The sequence below is a fragment of the Pleurodeles waltl genome, chromosome 4_2 (genome assembly GCF_031143425.1).
Source record: "Pleurodeles waltl isolate 20211129_DDA chromosome 4_2, aPleWal1.hap1.20221129, whole genome shotgun sequence".
In the NCBI taxonomy this organism is placed as follows: Eukaryota; Metazoa; Chordata; class Amphibia; order Caudata; family Salamandridae; genus Pleurodeles; species Pleurodeles waltl.
Genome location: NC_090443.1, coordinates 1,023,396,569 through 1,023,421,944, shown reverse-complemented (window position 1 = coordinate 1,023,421,944; position 25,376 = coordinate 1,023,396,569). Strand labels below are relative to the sequence as shown.

Below are 25,376 nucleotides of genomic sequence, written 5' to 3'. Positions count from 1 at the left end.
TACATGTCTATGTACTAAACTTGGATGATCAGTCCTAGGTAAACATTTCATAATCCTACCCCTGTGCCTGAGGGGCGGGGTGGACAAGCAACAAATACTTTCAATCATCAAGGACACCCAGGAAGCTTTGGACAGCTGTACATGGGTTTGGGCAGTCCACCACAGGTAAGGAGGATGTCCAACTAGGATACACCCAAACCTTGGGCAATCCCATCCACATTTATGTTTGGAAATGCAGACAATTGTCAACATCATTTCTTACCAGTACCACATGACTTACAACAGGCAGATAGATGCAAGCACTCATCTGGCCATGAACTGCATGCCCACCTAGGCCATTGTACTCAAGTGTCTCATACACGTAGCACAACATGTAGAGCTACATGCTGCTAGGAAGTCAAAAATACAGTCAAACATGTTCATTAGTGAATAGGGACGCTCAAGTCTGTGGGTAAGACTTAGGCATCCCTATTCTGTGAGATTCTTGGTCTGACTTGCTGACTAAATCACAAATATAGTCCTCTGCTATGTTTCCTTAATATAAGTTTTATCCACAAAAGTCACCCTATTCACATGGCCGTGCCTGCAGGGCTGCCTTACAATCCCAAGATATGACTATACGCTAATGATTGCCCAATTCAAAGATGGAATAAAAATGATACTCCACTCAAGGAACATATCCGATCATTGACCAGCGCAACATACCTTGCTATGTGTCCAACACAAAGGAGTCAATCACACAACAGCACCAAACACAACACAGAACAGAAATATCAACACTTGCTGGAGATGTCTGGGTCCGCAAATCGAGCCACCTCTCCAATAGTGTAGGGGGCAGGTCCACCTGTAAAGCATGGAAGGGAGAAATGTGCTCAATGTCTGTGCACTGTACAACACTTCCAAATACAATTACTGTGTGTAAGATTAGATCAGAAAGTCCAGCCTCTCAGGCACGATGATACTGCGTCCGACATACCACTGCAAACATGTACAGACCCGGGCGCGCCAGTGAGTGATACACACATATCTGCACACATGCAGTGGCCCTACCTATCATGTGGTGGAAAACATGCTCCATCATTTGTTTGCAGACTCATTTATGGAGTGTATTCCTCTCATCATGTGTATCTGTGAGAGACCTGAAAAGCCACTTTCCTGGAGGACTGCAATACCAGTCACTCAGGTATTGTGGCTTGGGCATCAAAGGTCAATCTTTTACTGTGTTACGTACCTGTGGGTTGATTTAAGAGCATGATTTCTCATGCTTTCTATCGTCCCTTACATGCAGGGCCTGTGTTGTGTCTAGATTACATATGCTACATTAACAGTGTACCCTGAGCCACATATGCCCCCTATGACACCATAATGGCAGGAATCCTATGCATTATTTGGTGACAGTTTGAGGATAGCCATGGATTGACCAGTTTTCTAATTTTGATACAACAAGGAGATATGTGTTGACAGTATATATTGTATTTATCCATGACAGACTGCATGGGCCCAGGTGTATTCATTGCACCTAAAATGTGTCTCTCATTGCCATGGTTATCCAATATGGGTTTCTGAAATCACAGATGAGCTACATTCATTATCTTACATTTGATAATTTGGTTGATCAGCAGATCTATAGCAAACTGACACCGCAATATTATTAATACATGCTTTAGCAAATGTGCCAGTGTGTCAATCATGATGATGTTGTTTTCAATTTGTATATACCTTCGGAATGAGAGCAGTCACAGGAATGCTGGTCTACTGATCTTAGCATTAACCCATGTCAGTGATAACCTCCATACTGGGAGGTTAGTTATGAAACATTTGCTGTACTTGAACAGCATGGATGTGCTAAACTAAACTAGCAAAGTATTAGTCTACTTGATATGTATGATGGAATTGGTCAGTGGTCCCTTGCATGACATCATGCACTTAATCCATTGTGATCATGCATTCCCCAACGTCACGTATCCCATGATGATCCCATAACTTATGAGACGTACATGGCAATAGAGTAACACAGATGGCAATTGCATTAGCTCGGGGCAAGCTATTATGACTAAGACCAATGTAAAACACACAGGTACTATGTACAGAGGGCCATGGATAGTTGCTACCCCTCAGTTTGTATCATGTGCTTCATTTTATGTGCCACAGCTATGGTAAGTTGCACCAAACATATTGATATGAACCCATGGCATTATTTTTGGCATCCATCCCTAATTTAATTGTGGCACAACAAAGTCCAAATATCAGTCTAAGATGTTACAGCCATAACTTGTTACATATGTATCAGAATCCAGTTCAGACATGTATCAGAAATTATTTTGGGACACATTATTTCTTGAAAATATCTGGATTAAAAACATGTCTTTCCTGGTCCACTCACAGACCATGCATAAAACATATGTTAGAGCCACATTTGCATCATCTATTGACTTGAAGGCAGCACTAATTTAGAGGCTCCTGTTGTGTCTTATAAGTTAGTGTAGCTGTTGTGTCAACAAATGACGGTAATGTGTAGGAATTATTGTATAACTCCCGGCAACTGTATGTTTAACTTGCATTCCACATGTCCAAAAACATTGCGTGCAGCATATGAACAAATCTACTACTGTCACTACAGAGCATTTAAATGTGCACATTACTCTGATTTGTACTCACCAACAGGGCCACCAATCACAATCCCCAGGTGGTCCAGCAGGTCTTGCTCCTGGGCAACCAGGTCAGCCCAACGGTGTTTCAGCTGGTGGTCGTTGCGCGGTGTGTTATAGATTCTTTGAAGATGGTACAGGACCTTTGCCCACCGGAGCCTCCTTGCCTCTGTGTGATACCCCTGTATCACACGACCACCTGCTTCTATCATTAAAGGTAGGAAGTGACACACCAGCCAAATAAATCCCCCAGCTCCTCCTCTCCCATTCTCCCAAGATGAGGCCTACCCAACATGCTTGCAAAAAAATATGTGATAATAGGGTAAAGAGGATAATGAAGGGAAAGTAGGAGAGTGAAATAAAAACAAATTAACAAAAAACAGCCTAACTATCCCCAAACTAACACTACCCACAACACACTCCCAACAGTACAAAGACAAATTTATACACCAGAAATGACAAAAATACACTCACATAGGATTCCGCAGACACTTAGGGAACACCAAAAGACAATTTAAAGTCCACACAGGAGCCCAATTCACAAAATGCACAGAGAGACAAGTCAAAACACAGCCACACAGTCAGGAAATATCACAGACTGCAAAGTGAAAGTACACCCAGTGTACCAATTCTGTAAACAGGATATCCTATTACATCACTTCCTGCCTCTTTTTATTCTTATGCATAAAAATTTTATAACGCTTACAGTCTGTGCGTCATTTTTTTTGACGCACATGCTTAGAAATTACCCCGCATCCATATTTTCTAATATTTTTCATACTTAACCAATTTCATGGGGTACAGTGTGGGAATTACAGGTCAGGGCCAATGGATGTATCATGGCAGTGAGCGTCATTTTTCGATGCATATGCAGCATTTATAGATGCATGTGCATTTTTTTTGACACGTATGCGTCAAATTGTCTGTATTTGACTGGGTTTGGGTCATTTCTCATTTTTAATAGTACATGACAGGTGTGACAATACAGAGATAGGCTGTTTGCACCTACATTGTGCATTCCGGTGTATGGGCACATGTGACAGATCATACTACTGCGGACCATGATCCTCTAGTTGTACTGGATTTGCACTCTTCACTGACGCAATAGATGGCAAAACATGCGGAATACAAAGAGGTATTACCCAGTTTGGGCATTTTTGCGTCAGTAGAGAATATCAAGGCTACGCAACTCAATGCAGTAACTCAATGCCTGTGTGTCAATGTGTGTGAATTGGCTCTTACTAATGTAGTTGTCCCAATGTGTGAACATCACAAGACGCGTTTTCTCAATTCTGCTTGTATGCATGTGTTGTCATTGTGTCCAACCATCAAATGCTATTCAGTGTGGAAATGAGAAAGGAAATGTGTTTGTCATACACGTAGCAACAAATGCTGTGTGAACTTCCCAGGTTTTTGGGAAAATAAGCATCGTCAATGACAAACCATGCACAGGATAGATAGAAGATGGTTGATCATGGCAAAGTTCCAAGACTAAGTCATCACATGTCCTGGAATGTTGGATACCACTTCCTGGGCACTTGTTTGTATACTACCCATGAGTCAGGCATTGGAAAATGCTATGTGGGTACGGTGTTTGTGACACTGAGTCCCAAAACCAATCCGCAAATGTCATGTCACGCCACAGTTTGAGTCATATAAATGAGCCATGTTTCTCCTGTTGCAGTGGAGGACCACCAGACCAAGCAGCATGTGTGCACATATTTCCTGTGGTTAATTGCATAAAGGTGTCCAGTTCAAGTGTTTGGGGCCATGTGTAGCCTGAGTCATTATTGGGGTCCATGTTGTCACAGTTACGTGCAGGTCTAGTCATGAGTCTGTGGAGCCATTTTCTGCATTTACAAAGTATTCTTCACAGCTGAATTGAATGAAAGGCAAAGAGGAAGTGAGAACACACATGGGGATAGTCCAGCTATGGCACTGCAGACGTGTTATGAGACTGACAACAGAGCAACCTTGGTGTGCTGACAAAATTAATGGATCAGTAATTTTAAACCGGCAGATTTCCTCACAACATTTGTACGCAGGGTGGCCTCTAAAATTCCCACTGCATCCAGGAACATCAGTGCCTCTGTGCTGATTAATCTCACAGCTATTCACCTCGCAAGCCCCATCAATATGTGGGCGGCAATGTGAATCAGAGTGTGGACTGTCAGGGTCCTAACATGTGTTGACATTTCATGCACATTATCTGACGTTGTTTGTTGTGCTGGAGGCACCATACCCAATCCATGCATACAGCCATGGTACACTGTCACTATTTGTCACTCATGCATACATAAAACCTAGACAAGGGATGGGCCATGATTAGGCTATTTGGAGACAAGTTCCAACCCATGGTACGATAAGTAAACTGATTATGCTATACAATGTATTTGAGTATTGCATTGTAGACCCACCTGACACAATACCCCAGGAGGAAAGTGAGGACTGGGAAAGCAACTATGATACAAATATAGCCAGGGGGAACCTTTATGGTAACGCAAAGACAGGAACCAGTCAGGCTAACAGGATGCAGGGTCAATCAGGAACAAAAATGAACAGGGCAAATACACAGTGAGCAGACTGAGACTGGTCAAAGCTGGAACAGCACTGTGGAAAATGAAAACTGTATTTGTCCTGTGTGTTGGAATGTAACACAATAACCCAAGGCCTGTGTTACACAAGTAATTTTAATGGCAATGCATAACAGTGTTATACAGATAATGGCAGTTTCTATGCCGTTCCAGGCAGCTGCAATGGCAGTGCATATTCAAATGGCTGGTCTGCATGGAGGTGCTCACAGGTGTGTGCAGCTTCAGTCTCTCACAAGTCCTGTAGGTGAGAATCAAGTTCAAAGGGCCAACAGTACCTTTCACATGGGAAGCAATGTACAGGTGATTACAGGTCCTACAGAATACAAGGTAGTGCATTATTCAACCAGAGGTCCATGCAGACTGAAGAACAATGACTTTGGCATACCATACTAAAGAGGGAAGCACACTGGATTCAGAATGTGAGTCTGGGTGTGTGTAGATGAGGGATTATCGGGGTACAAATATTCCATTTCCAGGCCCCTCTGAAGAAGGGTGGGGTGAGACAGGGAACATGGCAGTGACAGAACTTCTGACCTGGGATAGCATGTGCATGGGGATGTCTTGTGAGCAATGCTAGTCATACCTGGGGCACTCGTGCTATCCATTTGCTGCTTATATGGAATTCTTGTCACACATACTCCTTGCAAAGATAGCTGATGTAACACTTACTGGTGTCCAGGTTCTGGTCATACCTTCTGGTTACCAATGCAATAGCACATCCACTGCCTCATGTATGAGGTATTTTTTGTCCATATTGAATGATGGTGTCTTAGTTGTGTGCCATATGCTGCGATGAACCATGTTGCCAATATGTATGTGTAAAATACCTGTGGTCCTCTGCTATTGACCTTCAAATGTGAAATGGACAGGATATGTAATTTACAGTGTGTGTGAAGTGTGGTGTACATTCATACCCATCAATTATGATGTGGAATTTTCTTTATCTTAATCTGTATTTCTGCAATGCTCCATGAGGCTACACTCTGATTATAATTCTTAGGGATAATGTTATGCAAAAATGATTAACCAGACCATGATATAGTGAATAGAATAGGTGTTTATTGACATATGGTAAGAGAGTGGTGATGGTGAGTAGAGTTAAAAGAAATTTTGGACAATATGTTGTCTCCGACGCAATCCAGCAGCTGTGTTTGGATGGTCCCCCTCATGTTGATGGACAGCATCCTCCTCTTCCTCCTCTTCAGGCATTTGTGGGTCGGGTTCAATTAGGGGAATGTTCCTCTTTATACGTATGTTGTGCAGGATGGCACAGGTCAAAATGATTTTGCACACCATTTCTGGTGAGTATAGGAGGCTGCCTCTGGTGATGTCAAGGCACCTGAATTTTGACTTCAGGATGCCAAAGATGCTCTCGACTATGATGTGTATCCTCCGATGTGCCTCATTATAGACACGTTCTGATTCTGTGCTTGGGTTTGCAAATGGGGTCATGATCCATAGCTGGATCCCATACCCCTGATCAACTGAAAGAGAAAATGAGTGAGAACATGTTGATGTTGCTTGCACCATGATTATCACTTTGCATGGCAGTTGTTCTCTTGTGTTGTCTGTGACTCATCTGTGTTTGTGTTATTGTGTGGAATCCTAGGCTTCTAGGATGTACCATCAGCATTGCGTTGTTTCATTATCTGAACTGGTGTTTGGCTGATTGACCGTATGTCAGCAGTATTTTTGTAGAGTTGCAGTACATTGTGTACTCCCTTGCATTATGTCATGTGAAAGAGGTGTCCATGTGTCTTAACTGGGGGTGACATGACCCTTCCATACACAGAATCAATTCCACAGTGGTGGTAACACAGTTGCATCTATATGGCCTGGACATCCCATCCAATTTAACATACGCAATAGAATTAGTTAAACATCAGTGAGGCCCTTAGATTTGGCAAGGTGACAATGTACAACACATCTGTATAAGTTGTCAGCACTGACATGTTGACCATTGACAATGCATAAATATCCCATGTGTGGCAAATTCTCTGCAGACCTACTTCTCTGCCCTTGCCGAGTCAACTCAGATTCAAACGTGTACCTATACTACTGAACCTGTTCTAGTTCAGCTGGCTTACTTGGTTGTGAGGTTGTCATTTACAGTGTCAGAAGGTCCATATGCTTGTACATCTGTTGTGTATATGTGTAATTGTCTCAAACCATATGTGTAGGAATGTGCACTTTCAATATTGTCACATCAATATGTGCTCTTCGCACAGTCCACTTGCTTATTGATAGTGGGCAATGTCAGAGCAGGAGTGATGTGAGATATTGGTACAGCCTCAATGATTCCATGTCACCTTCATTGTAGTCATCATCATGCTATGTGTGTCATGGTGTTTGACCTACAGCAAAACACATTACACACCCCTTACACAGTACTTATTGGTTGGAAGGGTGTTTGATTGAGTGTTATTGATGTGATATTGAAAGATTATTCTTCCCAGTTGTACTGCCAGTTGAGTCCATTTCATTGTCATTGTGTTGTTTTAAATTGTTCCCTTGTGTATGTGGAGTGGCATCTGTTGGTAATTGGATCTATCATTTGTCCATAGGTGTGTATCCAAATGGGTGAGGATATCAAACATGACTAGCGGTGTCACAACCTCAGTGTGTTCCTGGCCACGTGTCAATGCAGTGGTGTATGTGTTGTTTGTCCTAGAGGGTTGTTGTGCAGTGTGTATATAAGTAGGTTCCGTACTTACCAACAAGTAGGCCATTTCCATATTGTCCATCCTGGAAGTGTTGATTGATGGTGCAGTGGCGGAAGATGAATGAATCATGTACACTCCCAGGATACTTTGCCAGGATGTTGGTGATCAATCCCTGGTGATCGACAATGGCCTGCACATTGATGGAGTGTGTGTGCTTCCTGTTGCGGTATAGATGTTCGGTTGCAGCAGGTGACACAAGGCATACATGTGTTCAATCAATGGCACCAAGCATGTGTGGGAAGCCATTGATTTGATAAAAGCCCTTGTAGTGTAGCCATTTTTAATGTAGGTTTATGCGCGTTAGCTTAACGTATTAGGCCTCTGTGCACTTTGCCCTAGATGCATTTTATTCGACCTCGCACTGTTATTTTACAATAACCAGTTTCACGGTCTTGTTTTTATTTCATTCTATCACACTGTTTAGCTTACTTCAGCACTGTGTTCTCAAACAATACATTCTTGCTCGCTCTGTGCTTCAGTCAAGGCTACAGTCTGGTGCATTGCCGGTAAACGTGGTAAAAGTTTAGTCTTTAGTGTTCGTAGAAAGTACAAATCCTTACGTAGGGACATTTCTTACAACATCTGCGTGTTAGTTATAAAAACACTTTCTAGTCCTAGTACACGTTAGAGGGAGATTCTGACCAGGAACCTACAACTAGATGCTGACTGCCCCGTTGCAGATGCTGATGCAGATTACAGGCCTTTGCTCAGGTATGAGGGTTGATGTCCTCCCAGGGGAACCTGAAAGGCAGGCTTAGAGCTTCACATGCTGTGCTCAGAATATAACTTAGAGAGAACATAATTTAGTTGCACTATGAAAGCTGTAGTATGTCATGAGAATGTATTAGTAATACTTATTATATATTCTTTTGTTATTGTGTATATTTTATTGTTTTTATTTTATGGTTTGCATAGTAATGTTTGGTATAGTCCGTCTCCCCCTCCAACTGTGATCATCTTTGTCCCTTCTGGACTGAGTGTTCCATGTAGATGACAGTTGGAGAGGTGAAGGCTGGATTAAGTCTGGATCTACTGTGGATGGAGTTTCTTTCTCTGAGGATTTGTCAATAAACTATTATTCAAGTAAAGCATCATCTTTGGATGTCTTGGAGTGCGAGAAGCATACTTCACTTTTGGTGACAACTGGGTTTTCCGAACCTACTTCGACTTTGAAAGAGACTTCAACACAGATTTATTTTATGAGACTGAAGGTACTTGAATTCTTGTGTTATTCTTTGATGAAAATTTTTCAAATGAAACCTTTTTGTTTCCATGTATTTTTATTCCCTTTTTATTTCGCACAAAGATGTTTATTAAGGTACGGTAAACAAGCGCAATGTTCAACACTGCGTGCTAGGAAACATTGACGCGGCCTCCAGCAAGCACAAGGAACAACAACACTTGGCGTTTCCTAGTAACGCTTCCGCATACTAGGAAACATAGAAACATTTAGTTTCAACATTTTTTTTTCTTTGTAGAAGGTATTGCGTATTGGTATAAACATGCGCAATGTTCAACGCTTGTTGTTTCCTAGCAATGCCTTCGCGTGCTAGGAAACATTGACACAGCTTTCGGCACGTTCTAGGAGCTGCGCGTGCCACATCTAAGCAATGCGCTCGCGTGATTAGCAACTAGGGAACACTTCTTGTTTTCTAGCACAGCTTCCGCGTGCTAGGAAACATTAAAACACGGCCGTGGCACGTTCTAGTAATAGCGTGCAGCATCTAAGCATCTAACCAAAGATGCCTTTTACTAAAGATTTTTGCAGCTGAGTTAAAACTTTTGAACACTTGTGAAGATAATTTGCACATCATTCTTTCCTAACTCTGATGTGCACAGTACAATAAGGATTCGTGCACAGTACAATAAGGACTCTTCCAAGATTTTCAAGCAACATATTTAACTCTTTGGAACAAAACTGATATTTATGCTTATCAACTTAACTGTGTTTTTCTGTCTATCTCTTGCATTTCTAGTGTGCATACATGGAGTATGTACATAAAGTGTAAAATGTACATAAAGTAGTAAATTTCTTCATCTTTATTTTTAAAAGAAAATTCCTACAAAATGCAGAACATCACGCCTCCTCCGTTTGTTCTTACATTACCTGGCGAGCCACCTATTGCTTGGACCAAATGGAAGAAAGTCTTCCTCACTTACATTAGGGTGTGTGGGAGTAATCTATCTGCAGACAGAAAAGCGTCACTTCTTCAACACTGTTTAGGAGCCAAAGTTCAGGAAATTTTTGAATCTCTACCTTCTATTGAATCCCCGGATGGTGCTGATGGGGATGCGTCTTTGAAAGAATTTGAAATAATTTTGCTAAAACTTGATAGACACTATTTACCTAAAGTGTCCATAATTCTTCAAAGATACTACTTTGGCAAATGTAAGCAAAGTGACTCTGAAACTGTGGAGGATTTTGTTACAAACTTACGTAAGTTAGCCAGCCAATGCAAATTTGGAATATGTGTGGAAGAGCGCATCCGTGACCAGTTTATGCTTGAATGTAAAAACGATAAGATCAGAGAAGCACTGTGGTCAAAAAGTGAACCAACCTTGGATGAAGTATTGCTCATTGCAAAACAAATTGAGCACTCGGAGTTATGCATCGAGAACTTAAGAAAATCCAAGCATGAATCTGAAAATGTTCAGATGGTGGAAACAGAAGCTAAATTTAAGACTGCTACCGTAGCAAAATCTAAATTGTTATGTTTTAGGTGCAATTCGCCTCTTCATTTAGCTAATAGTAAGGATTGTCCTGCAATTACTGTTGTTTGCAATAAGTGTGGGAGGAAAGGGCATTTTGCGAAATGTTGCAGCTCTCTTGGGAAAGTGAAATCTAAGGTGAATGAAATTGTGTGTGACAGTGATGATGACAAAGACCACGATTTCATTCTTCAGGTGATTAATTATGTAAATTGCGTAAATCATATTCGTTGTGAGTATCCGGCTGACAAGGTGGAGGTAGAGGGTATCAATATTTCCATGATGATGGACTCTGGAGCTAAGTTAACTTTAGTTTCTCAATCCGACTACTTCAAATACTTTTGTGGTAAAGTAACATTGCTTGAACCTGATGTTACACCATATAGTTATGGTGGGAAACCGATTGAATTGAAGGGGTTTTTTAATGCGTCTATCAATTTCAAAGGTAACAAGATTAATGGTAAGGTATATGTCCCTATGGTAGGAGATACCATCCTAAATTGGCCACACCAAAAGCTGTTGGGCATAATCATAATTTTGAATTCTAATGCTGAACCACAGGTACAAATACAGAAGGTCAATCATTTTGGAGATGAGCTTGTGAGGGAGTTTGGTGATGTTTTTAGCGACAAAATTGGGTGTGTCAAGGGCTACAAATATCGAATAATATTGAAGGAGAATGCTTCACCTATAGCATGCAAAGTTCGGAACATTCCTTTTAGCTTAAGAGATAAGGTCAAACAGGAACTCCAGAGACTGTTGTCAGAGGGAATAAGTGCTGAGGTAGACGCTTCTCCATGGATTGCACCCATTGTTGTTGCCACGAAGGGCTCAGGTGACAGCAGGCTCTGTGTGGACTTGCGCAATTTGAATAAAGTGGTAGTTGAAGATAAGTTTTCCTTGCCCAATATTGCTGAAATGGTTGGGTCATTGGGCAATGCTAAATATTTCACAACTTTAGATCTCAGTTCCACTTACCACCAAGTGCCATTGTGTGATGAGTCTAAATTGTTGACTTCATTCATTACTCCATTTGGTGTTTATAAATTCAACCGCATGCCTTTTGGTCTTTGCTCTGCCGCCTCTGTGTTTCAGAGACTCATGAATGAGATTTTGGGTGGTATGACTTGTGTTAATTTTTTTCAGGATGATGTTCTCCTGTTCACTGACACACTTGAGCGACATGTCTAGTGTGTTAGGGAGGTTTTGAAGATTTTCCGTCTGAAAGGCATCACTCTTAAGGAAACTAAATGCAAGTTTTTTAAATCTGAAATTACGTACTTAGGTCATGTCATTTCGGGCAATGGAGTAAAACCTCAAGAGGATTTAGTGAAGGCTATTGTTGATTTGGCTGCTCCTGTGAAAAAAGAGGATGTGCAGGTATTTTTAGGCATGGCCGAGTTTTATTCTAAGTTTGTGCCAAATTTTGCTAAGAGAAGTTCGTCGATCAGGAATTTGCTCAGGAAAGGTATAGAGTTTGACTGGTTTACCAAATGCCAAGAGGAATTTGATGATTTAAAAAAGGCCTTATCCTCTGCCCAAGCCCTAAGTAGTTTTCAACCGGGTTTACTTTGCTATGTTGCTACTGATGCTTCAGAAAACGGTCTTGGATGTGTGTTGAAACAGCTGAAAAATTGTGAGTTTAATAATATTGTCTTTGCATACAGAAGTTTGCGTGGGGCAGAGTGTAAATATTCCACTATTGAAAAGGAAACTTTGGCTATATACTGGGCAGTTAAAAAATTTAAGCAGTTTTTGTGGGGAACATTTTTCGAAGTACAGACCGATCATAAGCCTTTACGTGAGGTTTTCGAGAAGAAAGGTTTAGACAACATTTCATCTTGCATATGCAAATGGGTAGTAGGACTTCAAGATTTTCATTTTGTGGTGAAGTATTTACCAGGGTGTGTGAATAAGACTGCTGACTGTCTGTCTAGATTGACAAGAAAGGATTACATTGAAGATGAAAATGACTCTTCATGGTGGGTTGATGATGAAGTTAAGATTTGTATGGTTACCGATGGTTGCATTTCTGAGGAGGAATCGCTGCAGGAGACTGAGAATGATGAGGAGATGTCTGAAATCAAAAGGCTTCTCAATTCTGGTATTGCTCTTGGCAATGCTGAGAATATTCAGTTGCAATTTAAGAAAGTCTGGAATTAAATGTCTATTCATGGGGGAGTGATAATGAGAGGAAGTAAGTTAATACCACCCTCGTGTTTACAAAATCGTTTAATGGATCTTGCTCATGGAGGGCATCATGGTATTTGTAAGACTAAAGAGAGGATGAGAAGTGCATATTGGTGGCCAGGCATGGATTTATCAATAGAAATAATGATTCGTGATTGTGTAGAGTGTAAGTTGGCGGACAAATCCATGAAACGTAGGACTCAGCCTATGATATTAAAGGAGGTTCCCAAAGACGCGTGGGATGAAGTTTCCGTTGACATCATGGGTCCTATCAGCTCAGGAAGTTCTCCTAAATATGTTCTGGTTGTCATGGATGTATTGTCACGCTGCCCTGAAGTATTAATTACCTCAGAAATAACATCTATGACTGTTGTGAATTTTTTGTCAGAAATATTTGGGAGGGAAGGAAATCCTAAATGTATATTAACGGACAATGAAGTTCAATTCACCTCTAAGTTAATGTGTGAATTCCTAGCTTCTAGAAAAATTGTTAAAAACAAAAGTGCTTTATATTATCCAGAATCCAATGGCATGGTAGAACAGTTTAACAGGACTCTGAAAGAAACCATCCAATTGGTGAAACAGATTGGTAAAGAGTGGGAAAAAATGATAAAGGATCGTGTTGAGGAATATAGATTTACTCCCCACACTAGCACGAATGCATCTCCTTTTCTTATGTTCAGAAAGAGAATTCCTCACACTAAGATGTGTCCTCAGTGGGTCAATTTTTATGTAAAAGAACAATTTGACTATGATAAGTGTAAGAAGTTTGCACTAAAGAAAGAATTAGATTGTCAAAATAAAAGGAAAAAAAATTATGACACGAGAAAATCTGTAAAGGAATTGCATGTAAGTGTAGGTGACTGTGTCAAGATTAAATTACCTGGAAAATTTAGGGCAGGTCAATCTCATTACAGTAAAGTTTTTAAGGTAGTCAAACTTTTCAAGGGGGCTATAAAGGTTGATGATGGTCGAATATGGAATCTCAATAGAGTTGTAAAAATTGGGTGATTGCATCATTCTCATATTGTTTTAGTGTTTTGTTTTGTTTGGTGGGAGGGGAGGTGGTGTAGTATGTCATGAGAATGTATTAGTAATACTTATTATATATTCTTTTGTTATTGTGTATATTTTATTGTTTGTATTTTATGGTTTGCATAGTAATGTTTGGTATAGTACGTCTCCCCCTCCAACTGTAATCATCTTTGTCCCTTCTGGACTGAGTGTTCCATGTAGATGACAGTTGGAGAGGTGAAGGCTGGATTAAGTCTGGATCTACTGTGGATGGAGTTTCTTTCTCTGAGGATTTATCAATAAACTATTATTCAAGTAAAGCATCATCTTTGGATGTCTTGGAGTGCGAGAAGCATATTTCAATAGCCTTATTCTTGTGCTTCACTCTCCTCGTTACTATTTTAATCCTACTGTGTTGTATAGTTCTGGTTATTGCAGCTCACGCTTTGTTATCCAAAATGCAGTCGTTTTATTAAACCAATCTTTAAAACTTAAACAGCATTTGTCATTTATATATGAGACCGTACTGTGTATTAGCGAGCAGGTGGCGACCTGAGTGACCACGACTTCCCTGGGAAGTACTAAGATGTCATGCGCTCGGCTGCCCAATTGTCTCTTCCCTTCGGGAGAGATGAGACACTGCTAGTTAGCCTGAGCGAAACCGGGTTTGGGGTGACAATAGTCATTCACCATGGGTCAGACTTAGTCTCCGACACTGCGAACGATCTTGCCGCCCAAAAATCCAGTAGTCCCATTATGATAATGAGAGCCTACGCGACACCCTGTTTGGTCTCCTGCTGCTTCTGCTGTGTGTTGGGGAAGCTGATGTGGCAGGGTGTGAGGGAGATGATGGCATCCAATACCTTGGGTAAGAAGGCAGAGAATGAGGGCTGTGAGATCCCGGCAACCAGGGCACCAGTAGTTTGAAAGGAGCCACTTGCCATCATTTGGAGTACAGCTAGCAGCTTGGTTTCTGCTGGAATGGTGTGGGGTGTCTGCAATCTGGGTGCCAACTGTGGCTCAATGTTGTGCAGAAGCTGCTGAATGGCTTGCCATTTGAGCCTGTACCTCTGGATGATGTCTTGTTGGCTTGCCATTTGAGCCTGTACCTCTGAATGATGTCTTGTTGCCGGAGTCCCAGAAGGGTTGTCCTGGTGCGGAATATCCTCTCCTGCCTTCTGCGTTGCCTTTGGGGTCCCTGCTGGTGTTGGGAAAGCTGCTGCTTCATAGCTCCTCCTAATGGATTTTTGTTGTTTTTGATACTTTATATTCTTTAAAATAGTCTCTATTTGTATTAATTGGAGTGGGATTTTTATTGTGTTGTGCTTTCAAATTTTCTGTACTGAGTTGCGTCGCCTTGCTATCCTCTCTGGACGTAAAACATGCGCAAACTGGGTAATACCTAATTGTATTCCACACGTTTGGCCATCCATTGCGTCAGTGAAGAGTGCAAATCCGGTACAACAAGTAGAGGATCATGGTCCGCAGTAGTATGATCTGTCACATGTGCCCATACACCGGAATGCACAATGTTGGTGCAATCAGCCTATCTCTGTATTGTCACACCTGTCATGTACTATTACAAATGAGAAATGACCCAAACCAAGTCAAAGACAGAAATTTGTATGCACATGCGTAAAAAAAGATGCACATGTGTAAAAAAATGACGCATATGCATTGAAATATGATGCTCATTGCCATGAAACATCCATTGGCCCTGAGCGGTAATTCCCACACTGTACCCCCTGAAATTGGTTAAGTATGAAACATATTTCAAAATATGGATGCATGGTTTTTTCTAAGCATGTGCATCAAAAGAAAATGACGCACAGACTGTAAGCATTATAATATTTTGATGCATAAGATTAAAAAAGCACCACATTTGAGGCAGGAAGGGATGTAATAGGATATCCTGTTTACAGAATTGGTATAGTGGGTGTACTTTCACTTTCACTTTGCAATCTGTGATATTTCCTGATTGTGTGGCTGTGTTTTGACTTGTCTCTCTGTGCATTTTGTGATTTTGTCTCCAGTGTGGTCTTTAAATTGTCTTTTTGTGTTTCCTAAGTGTCTGTGGTGTCCTGTGTTTTTTTGGTAATTTCTGGTGTCTACATTTGTCTTTGTACTGTTGGGATTCTGTTGTGGGTAGTGTTAGTTTGGGGATAGTTGGGCTGTGCTCTGTTAATTTTTTTGCATTCCCTGTCGTACTTTCCCTCCATTCTCCTCTGTACCCCTTTATTCCCTTTTTTTGGCGCAAGCATGTTGGGTAGGCCTCGTCTTGGCAGGATGGTAAAGGAGAAGCTAGGTGGCTTTATTTGGCTGGTGTGCCCCTTCCTACTGTTAATGATTGAAGCAGATGGCTGTGTGATACAGGGCTATCACACAGAGGCAAGGAGACTCCAGTGGGCAAATATCCTGTACCATCTACAGTGAATCTACAACACACCGCGTAACGACCACCAGCTGAAACACCGTTCGGTTGACCTGTTTGCCCAGGGGCAAGACCTGCTGGACCACCTGGGGATTGTGATTGGTGGCCCTGTTGGTGAGTACAAATCAGAGTAATGTGCACATTTAAATGCTCTGTAGTGACAGTAGCTGATGTGTTCATATGCTGCAGGCAATGTTTTTGAACATGTGGAATGCACGTTAAACATACAGGCCCATATTTCTCCTTTATTAGCACCGCATTTGCGTCATTTTTTGGAGCAAAAGCAGCGCAAACTTACAAAATACAATTGTATTTTATAATTTAGCACCGCTTTTGCCTAAAAAAGCAGTACAAATGTGGCGTAAAAAAAGTATAAATATGGGCCACAGTTGCCTATGATATACATTACCGTCATTTGTTGACGCAACAGCTAGACTAACTTGCAAAACACAACAGGAGTCTGTAAATTAGTACTGCCTTTGCATCAATTGATGATGCAAATGTGGCTCTAACATATGTTTCATGCATGGTCTATGAGTGTACCAGGAAACACATGTTTTAAATCCAGATTTTTACAAGAAATGTTGTGTTCCTCAATATTTTCGGATACATGTCTGAACTGGATTGTGACACATACGTAACAAGTTATAGCTGACCTCAGGTTACAACTTAGACTGATATTAGGACTTTGTAGTGCCACATTTAAATTAGGGATGGATGCCAAAAGGTATGCACACGGGTTCATATCTCTATGGTTGGTGCAACTTACCATAGCTGGGGCACATAAAATAAAGAAAATGATACAAATTGAGGGCTAACAACTGTCCCTGGCCCTCTGTACATTGTACCTGTGTGTTTTAAATTGGTCTTAGTCACCATAGCTGGGTGACTGGTATTGCAGCCCTCCAGGAAAATGGCTTGGCATGTCTCTCATGGATACACATGATGAGAGGAATACACTCCATGAATTAGTCTGCTAATGATGGAGTATGTTTGCCACCACATGATAGTTAGTTCCACTGCATGTGTGCAGTTATGTGTGTATCACTCACTGGAGTCCCCGGGTCTCTACATGTTTGCAGTGGTATGTAGGATGCAGTATCATCTTGTCTGAGAGGCTTGACTTTCTGAGTTAATATTACACATAGTATTTGTATTTGAAAATGTTGTACAGTGCACAGACATTGAGCACATTTCTCCCTTCCATGCCTTACAGGTGGACCTTCACCCTACGCTATCGGAGAGGTGGCTCGATTTGCGGAGCCTGACATCTCAAGTAAGTGTTGATATTTCTGTTCTGTGTTGTGTTTGCGGATGATGTGTGATTAACTCCTGTGTCTTGGACACATAGCAAGGTGTGATGTGCTGGTCAATGATAGGATATGTTCCTTGAGTGGAGTATCAATTTTTCCCCATCTTTGAGTTGGCCAATCATTAGCGTATTGTCATAATTTGGGACTGTAGGTCAGTCCTGTAGGCACGGCCATGTGAATAGGGATGAGTTTTGTGGATAAAACTTAAAATCATAAAATGTAGCAGAGGACCATATTTGTGATTTAGTCAGCAAATTAGAACCTGATTCTCACAGAATAGGGATACCAAATTCTTGCCCACAGACTTCAGCTTCCCTATTCACTAATGAACATGTTTAACTGTATGCTTGACTTCCTAGCAGCATGTAGCTCCACATGTTGTGCTACGAGTATGAGGCACTTGAGTACAATGGCCTAGGTGCGCATGGAGCTCATGGCCAGATGTGTGCTTGCATCTATCTGCTTGTTGTAGGTCATGTGTTACTGGTAGGAACTGATGTTGACAATGGTCTGCATTTCCAAATATAAGTGTGGATAAGATTGTCCAAGGTTTGGGTGTATCCTAGTTGGACTTCCTCCTTACCTGTGGTGGGCTGCCCAAGCCCATGTGCAGCTGTCCAAAGCTTCCTGGGTGTCCTTGTTGTTTTAAAGTATTTGTTGCCTGCCCCCCCCCCCCTCTCAGGCACAGGCGTAGGGTTGTGAAAAGTGTACATAGGACTGATGATCCAAGTTTAGTACACAGACATGTAAATCTGTAAGCCACTTGTCCAAACCTAGGATACCCACTCATGATTAGCAACTGCATTCTATCCTGGCAATTCCATTTACAAGTCACCCTTGTGGCCCTTATCTTTTGGCCCTTGATTGTCATCAAGAACATAGTAATTAGTTGGCCTGTCAGTGGTGGAGGACTTGCAGCATTATTTTTACCTGACAAATGGCTGAACAATGATGCATAAGTCATTCAAGTTGTTACTCATCTCTTAGAGTATTGCTGTGCTGTTTGATAGGACATGTGTAGCTGCATTGGCATGTACTTCATCAGGGACAATCAGTGATCTGTATGATGATATGGCCTGTTTCTGGTACGTTAGATGTATTGTCTGATTTACTTCTGGAGCCATATCACACAATGAAGTACCTAATGTTTGGTTTTCTATTTGTTTTAACAGCTGCCAATATGAATCCCATCCAGATTCAGGAGTTTCAGGGCAGGGCAATGCGTTACCGCCACATTCTGGATGTGGATTTGGGGTTCTGCAACATGGCAAGGCGTTATCGCCATGAAAGAGCCTCCGGAGTGTGGAGGGCATTTGCCCAAGGGGGCCCTTCCGTGTCCACCACAGCCACCACCACCAGCACCAACTCTACCACCCAGGTGGCACCAACCATAGCAGGTACCTTTGCTGCACCATCAACCTCCACTGCTCCAGGACCTGTCACAGCACCACCTGCACCTCATCCTACAGACATGGCACCGACAAGGGCACATACTTCCTCCACTGGCACACAGACCACCCCTGCTGCAGTCGTAGACCCAGCAGCTTTTCAACAGATGCAACGGAACTTGGACCGTATGTTGCAGAAAATGACCAGGCTGCAGCAGGAGGTGGCACAAGTAAATCGGAGGGTGCATGCCATCAAAAAGACCCTGCGGAGGGCTATCTTGTAGAGAATATCCATTGAACTAAGTTCACTTGTGTCACCCGTGAGTGGGACAGCAGACAATGTAGAGCAGAGCCTGAGGCTTAGTGTACGCAAAAGGATCGCTAATTTCACCAGTGCAGCTCCTCAGATCCCTGGGAAATCTCCCATGCTGGTCCCTCTGCCTCAACTGTGCTACTTACTCTCGCTCATGGTTGTGAAGTACTTGTCAGACAGTCAGGTATGCATCTATGGCCCGGGACCTTCAGGTTTTGTTTATGGGTAGACGATCAGGGCTGCCTCCTCATGTGGCAGCAAATAATCCAATTTGAGAACAAAACAACTGTGTTCTTCATTCTCTAGAGAATTTGTATTTGAGTTCAGGGCTGTAGGTGCTGTGGAGATCATTAGCTTAAGCTATCCAGTCATCTCAAAATGTCTCTGTACCACTCTATCTGTGATTCACGGAGAAAAACATTAACTTTACGAGTCTAACACACACAAGGATGCTTCAAGTTATAAGTCAAGGAGCTCATCAGTCACCAAATTTTAGTATGCAATGTTGGTTGAGAGGCACCTCAAAAGTAGTTTGTGCATCACAGATCTACACCAGAAGTATTTATTTTAGAAACCGGTGCCTAACAATCTTAAATCAGACACCCTTTCGAGACCTTGGTAAAAAACTGACAGAAAAACCATTAGCATTTTTTTTGCTCACTTTTTTTTATACACCTAGAAAATCTCATTGTGGCGCTCTATCTGATATCTTTTTTATTGCGCGTTCACAGCTGCACCTGGGCTGGAGACTGCACTTTGTACACACCAGAGGGATGACAAAATGTCTGACACGATGACCAAAGCTAATATAGACTCCAAGTAATTATTTTTTGCCTTCCTCACAAATTCTTTTTACATTTCTCATTTACGGAAAAATGTTTCCTTATGTTATTGAAAACCACTGCCATGCAGAGTACTTTAAGAAATGCTTTGAACCATTATATTTTAGATTTAGATACTAGCATTGACAGGTGAACATAAACTGAAAAAGGGTCAGTACATCAAAAATATATTTTTCTATTTCTCATTACTTGTAAATAGACATCAAAAAATTAACTTTATTGGTATAAATTCACGGTTTAAACTTTTATTGATACATCTAAGCATTCCAGCTTTCTGTGTTTTACAGGCGCATTATCAAGTATGTGGCAGTCATATGACGGTATCTTATGGAGGGGCCTCATGGGTTTGCCGGAAACACAGTGGTTTTCAAACAAACCAACATTTGTAGGACAAGGGAGAGTTTGTGTGTAAAGCTCCCAGATGAAACACCTCACCATACCTGCCTGGAAGCACCTGTCCCCAACTACTTACTACAGAATACATTTTTAGGGGGGGTGTAATTCCCCAAACACCCCTCCTGGAGATACGTTGCTGCTCATTCTACAGGTCCACATTGCATGATGCAGTCATATGACATTCTGAAATACTGGAATATCTTGGTTTGGTTTTAACCTGGTGAAGTATTAGCTACTCAAGTTCCACAGCTTAAACCAGTAGGTACATCATGCCTTATTTATTACATAGCATCATACATATGCAAGCACCACTCTACGCTGAAGCTTGAGCTACTGGGCATTACTTATGCTGAACTTAGGTCAATAATAAATATACAGATTCTCAACTGACTATATTCAATGCATGGGAGCAGTCTTTTCCAAGAGGTCTGCAGTACATAGGAGCAACAGAAGAGGGCAGAAAGAGTATGTTGCCTCGGGTAGCATTTAGACTCAAAAACTCTACTCACCAAACAGCGAGTTCCCTTTTTCTCCGCAAAGATGGACAGAAGCCCGGACACTAAGTACTGAGGGAAGAAAAGATGAAAACATACCTTGTATCAATAATCAACAATTATTAGTCAGTGGCTGCTTAGGAGTTCCTTATTTTACAATCATATATTAAAAACATGAATATATTACTAGCTGTAGAAATAGAGACTGCCCAGCATAGTGTCACATTACCTAGATGTCTTATTGGTCACTCTGGTGGATTCCCTGAGCCTCAAAAAGAAACTGAGACTTATTCAGAGAAAAGAAAACTGGTAATTGTACCTTAGCCCTACCTCTTAGTGGTGCTCCCGTGGAGTAGGGAAGCTAGGAGTCAAGCCAAGCCTCTGCAGTGTTATGACAAAGCCTTAGTCTGAACCCCACAATTAATACACACACACATTCTGTTATTGCTTAATTTATTGCACTGTATTGTATGCTATTCTCTTATAAATCAGGTGAATAAAATATTTCACACAAATATATCACAATAATAGTAAGCATCTGAACAATCATTAATCACAATTCTAATAAATGAAGTTGGCGTACAACTTGCTGAATTGAACTAAATATCATATCTGCTGAGCCATGTGAAGTTTCCCTGCATTCCTGAAAGCCACCAGGCCTCAGGCCTGAGCCCTGTGTTCAGAATCTGTCAAGCTACCTCTAGCTTCCCTTCAGTCCTCAATTACTGGAGTCTTTTTCACATTTTTTGTCAATTAATGTTCATGGAGGAAGTGGGCTCCTAACACATTCATTAGTTCATTTATTAGGAAGCACAGAGAAGCTATGCATTGTATATTTCTGATTTTGCCTGGCAAAGAACTCCCACAAAGTCACACTGGAAGCAAATTCCTAGCTACCCAGAAATATTACAGAGAATGGAAACATCTTTCCCTTTATTTTAAAATGTAGAAATTAAAAATAGTTGATTATTTAGCATATGGGCCTGATGTACGAAACATTTCTTCAGTTGCAAAAATATATTTTCTTATGTACAAAGCTCAAATTGTGATTCAGTAACAAAGGTACCAAATTGCAATTTGGGCTGGTGACCCAGTACTGGTTGGGTATTTGGAAGGGGCATGTTTAGGGTGTCCCTTCCAAATACTGAATCATAGTGCTATGTATTAATGTGTTGCGACCGAATTCCGGCTGCAAAACAATCTTTAACTACCTCCTCAGAGGAGGTGGTAAGCCATTCGCAAATAGGAAGGGGTCCCTTGGTGAATTTTGACAAAGACATTTTTTTAGAGTAGGGAGTGGTCCAATAGACCACGGCCTACTTGTAAAAAATTAAACTTCCACTTTCCATATTTTGTTTTTAAACACTTCCTGTTTTCCTTTAAGAAAAACGGGTTGCATTTAAAAAACAAAATGCTTTATGTAAAAGTAAGCACAGACATAGTGGTCTGCTGATTAAAGTTGGCCAATTATAATACATGAGCACACTGTTCCGTCATGTGGGACACCATTCAGCCAATTAGGTGGGAGGGTCACATGGTCATCGAACACATTAGTGTGTTAGGAGCAAGAGCCCTCACTCACTAATAGGTGACATGCTTCATCATCGGGCGTTGCTCCTCGTTAGGCTGGCACTGCAATGCCTGATGGGCCTGCAAGAGGGCTCTTTGCTGAAGAAATGTTATTTGCAATTCCCAGAAAAAAAGATGAGGTATGAGGAGGACTGGAAGTGTAAATAAAATTGACTATAGGTACCAAGCTGGTAAGTTTTACTATGGAAGAAAATGGGACCTTTGGCAAGGTTAAAAACAGTAACGAATATACCAGAGATAATGGCCTGGTATCCGTAGGAGAAATGTTTACAAAATGTTCCCTTTGCTCAAAATGTGTGAGAAAAGGAAAAAAGGTCTGTGTGTGGACAATTACCTACCCTACAGAAGTCATGCTCAACATGTTTCTCGCCTTGTCAGTCACTACGGACCTCTGGGCGATTTGCCAGGACTTAAAGTAAACCTAGTCCTCCCTAAGAGAACATGAGTACTTTACACTAGTAAGATCAGTTGTAACTTATCAATTTCTATGGGTAACTGTCCCTCTAATGGTGATGACACTCCTAGATTCAGGCATGGGTCCCTTAGGATAACATGGATGCTACTACCTCCAAGCAATGATACTTGTGCTCCTGGATGTAGTGATCCATCCAACCTACCCGTCAACCATGAACCTGAATGATTCCAGCGGACTTCACCATCCCTGTGAAGGCTGTGATGATTAATATTCATGTGGTGGGTCGAATTACAACCTGATAAGAAGCGGTAATTTGATTATCAACCTATTAGAACATGCTAGTTTGCAATTTTCTACACTGGTTGCAAAATTACTGGTTGCAAATAGAGAACAGTATTTTGAAACCATTTCTTAGAACGTTTAACTCATAGTTTGTTACGGAAAATGAAGCTAAGAAAGCGCGTAATTGTAAAGCCTGAATCTTAGGCGTAGCACTTCTGCCTTACCCTCATGTCCATTCTGTGCATGAAAAAGGGACCATGTAGAGAAGCATCAAGGTAATTGACGCATTCAACATTTTCAAACCTATAGAAAAAAAAAGTGCCGCACAGGAGTAAAGTAAATAGGTGACAACTGTTTTCCTTGCCATTGATCCTGTCATTGCACTCAGCATTATAGATAGGCACTTTGGACCACCTCGTCTCCCCCTTCTGTTGTGGAATTTTCCATACTGAACAGAGACTGATGCCTGATTGTCTACTTCTAACCACAGAGGGTGGCAGGTACCCAGCTCCACAAAACCACCATTCAGGACCAAGTGGCCAAGTAGCCATTGTAGGAGTAGAGGACTATTTCCCATACATTGTGATAGATCGCTTGGTGAGGAGCAGGGCTAGGTCTTGGAATTGACTGCAGGTCTCTCAAGTGGAGGGTAAGGAAGGAGACCCAGAAGGACTCTGTGAGGTGAGTTTGTTATTGAAAGGCCAGCCATGGTGGTCATTGTTTGCAATATTAAGAACAAGTAGGTCAGAAGCAAGGGTCATGCCCAGAGGGTATGAAGGAGGTCACTATTATTACACGAACAGTGTGGGCAGCCTGCTTCAGAGCCTGGGAAAATTCTGTTGATCTGAGCTGCCATAAGATAGGCCCTATGTAGAATATTGAATGAATATGACCCTCCTTATAACATTGGCAGTAAAAACCGCCTACCGCCGCCATGGCTACCAGCAGTCCACCGCATTATGACCACAGCCGGATTTCCACCAGAAGGATGGCAGAAATCTGGCTGTGGCCATGCTGGCGGATGGCGCCACGGCAGTAGACCGACTGGCGGTGTTCTGCTGGCGGACGCTGCTGCTGGCAGCAGCGCCCCGTGCCGTCTCCTGCCGGAGGACACCCTGATGACAGGTAAGTCGGGAGCTCCGACAGGGAAAGGGGATGGGGGGTGTTGTGTGTGTGTTTGGGGGTGTGTGTATGTCTGTGCGTGCATGTATGCGGGTGTGTGTTTCGTGTCGTGTGTGTGTATGTATGGATGTGTGAGTGCATGTATGTATGTAAGTGTGTGCAGGTGTGTGTGTGAATGGATGTATGCATGTTGGTATGGGTGTGTGTATGAAGGGAGGGGCGTGTAGGGCGTGGGGGGTCTGGAATGGAAGGAGGGGATGGGGGAAACCAGGGTAAGGGGAGGGAGGCAGGCAAGACCTCTATCAGTGACAGGGAAGGTATTCCTTGTCACTGATAGTGCCTACCGCCATGGCTTTGTGGCAGTAAGGATGCCACGAAAACCATGGTAGTAGGTGGCGTCATAATCCCACAGGTGGCCAAGTGACGACCGCAGGGCTGGAGAGTGAAGTCTCCATCCCGGCGGTCGTTACCGCCATGGCGTTCGGTGTGGTACATTGGCGGTTTGGCTTTAGCCAAACCGCGAATGTCATAATATGGAGAAAAGTACTGCCAGCCTGTTGACAGTACTTTCCTCCATATTTACACTGACCTCCAGGGTCATAATGACCCCCTACATTTGAAACAGGACCCCATATATACTTTATGAGGGTAGTCTAGTATTTTATAGTCAAGTCACTGTCATGAACTAGTTTAGCTAAGTCTGTCTCCCAAGCAGTTCTGAGAGGTGCCTGTGACCTTTTATTTTGTTGCTGGAATGCTCTGCGGAACCATCCTACAAGTTTAACACATGGATGTGCTACATGGAGTGTTTGGTAAACTTCATGTGCCAGCAGTAGCTTATGGTGATACAAAAAAGATTGCAGAGGAATCGTTTGATACGTTCAAGAGAAATTGTCCAGGTGGAAATCATAC

General features: G+C 42.0%; 1 protein-coding gene across 1 annotated transcript in view; it reads right to left on the bottom strand.

Annotated features, from left to right (window-relative positions):
* The window catches only part of LOC138294249 (membrane-spanning 4-domains subfamily A member 4A-like), a 105,295-nt gene that overhangs the window by 44,345 nt on the left and 35,574 nt on the right, over positions 1-25,376 (bottom strand). Inside the window, exon 4 of the mRNA XM_069233369.1 lies at positions 21,071-21,127. Coding sequence (XP_069089470.1) covers positions 21,071-21,127 — 57 coding nt within the window. The remainder of the gene's footprint in view (positions 1-21,070; positions 21,128-25,376) is intronic.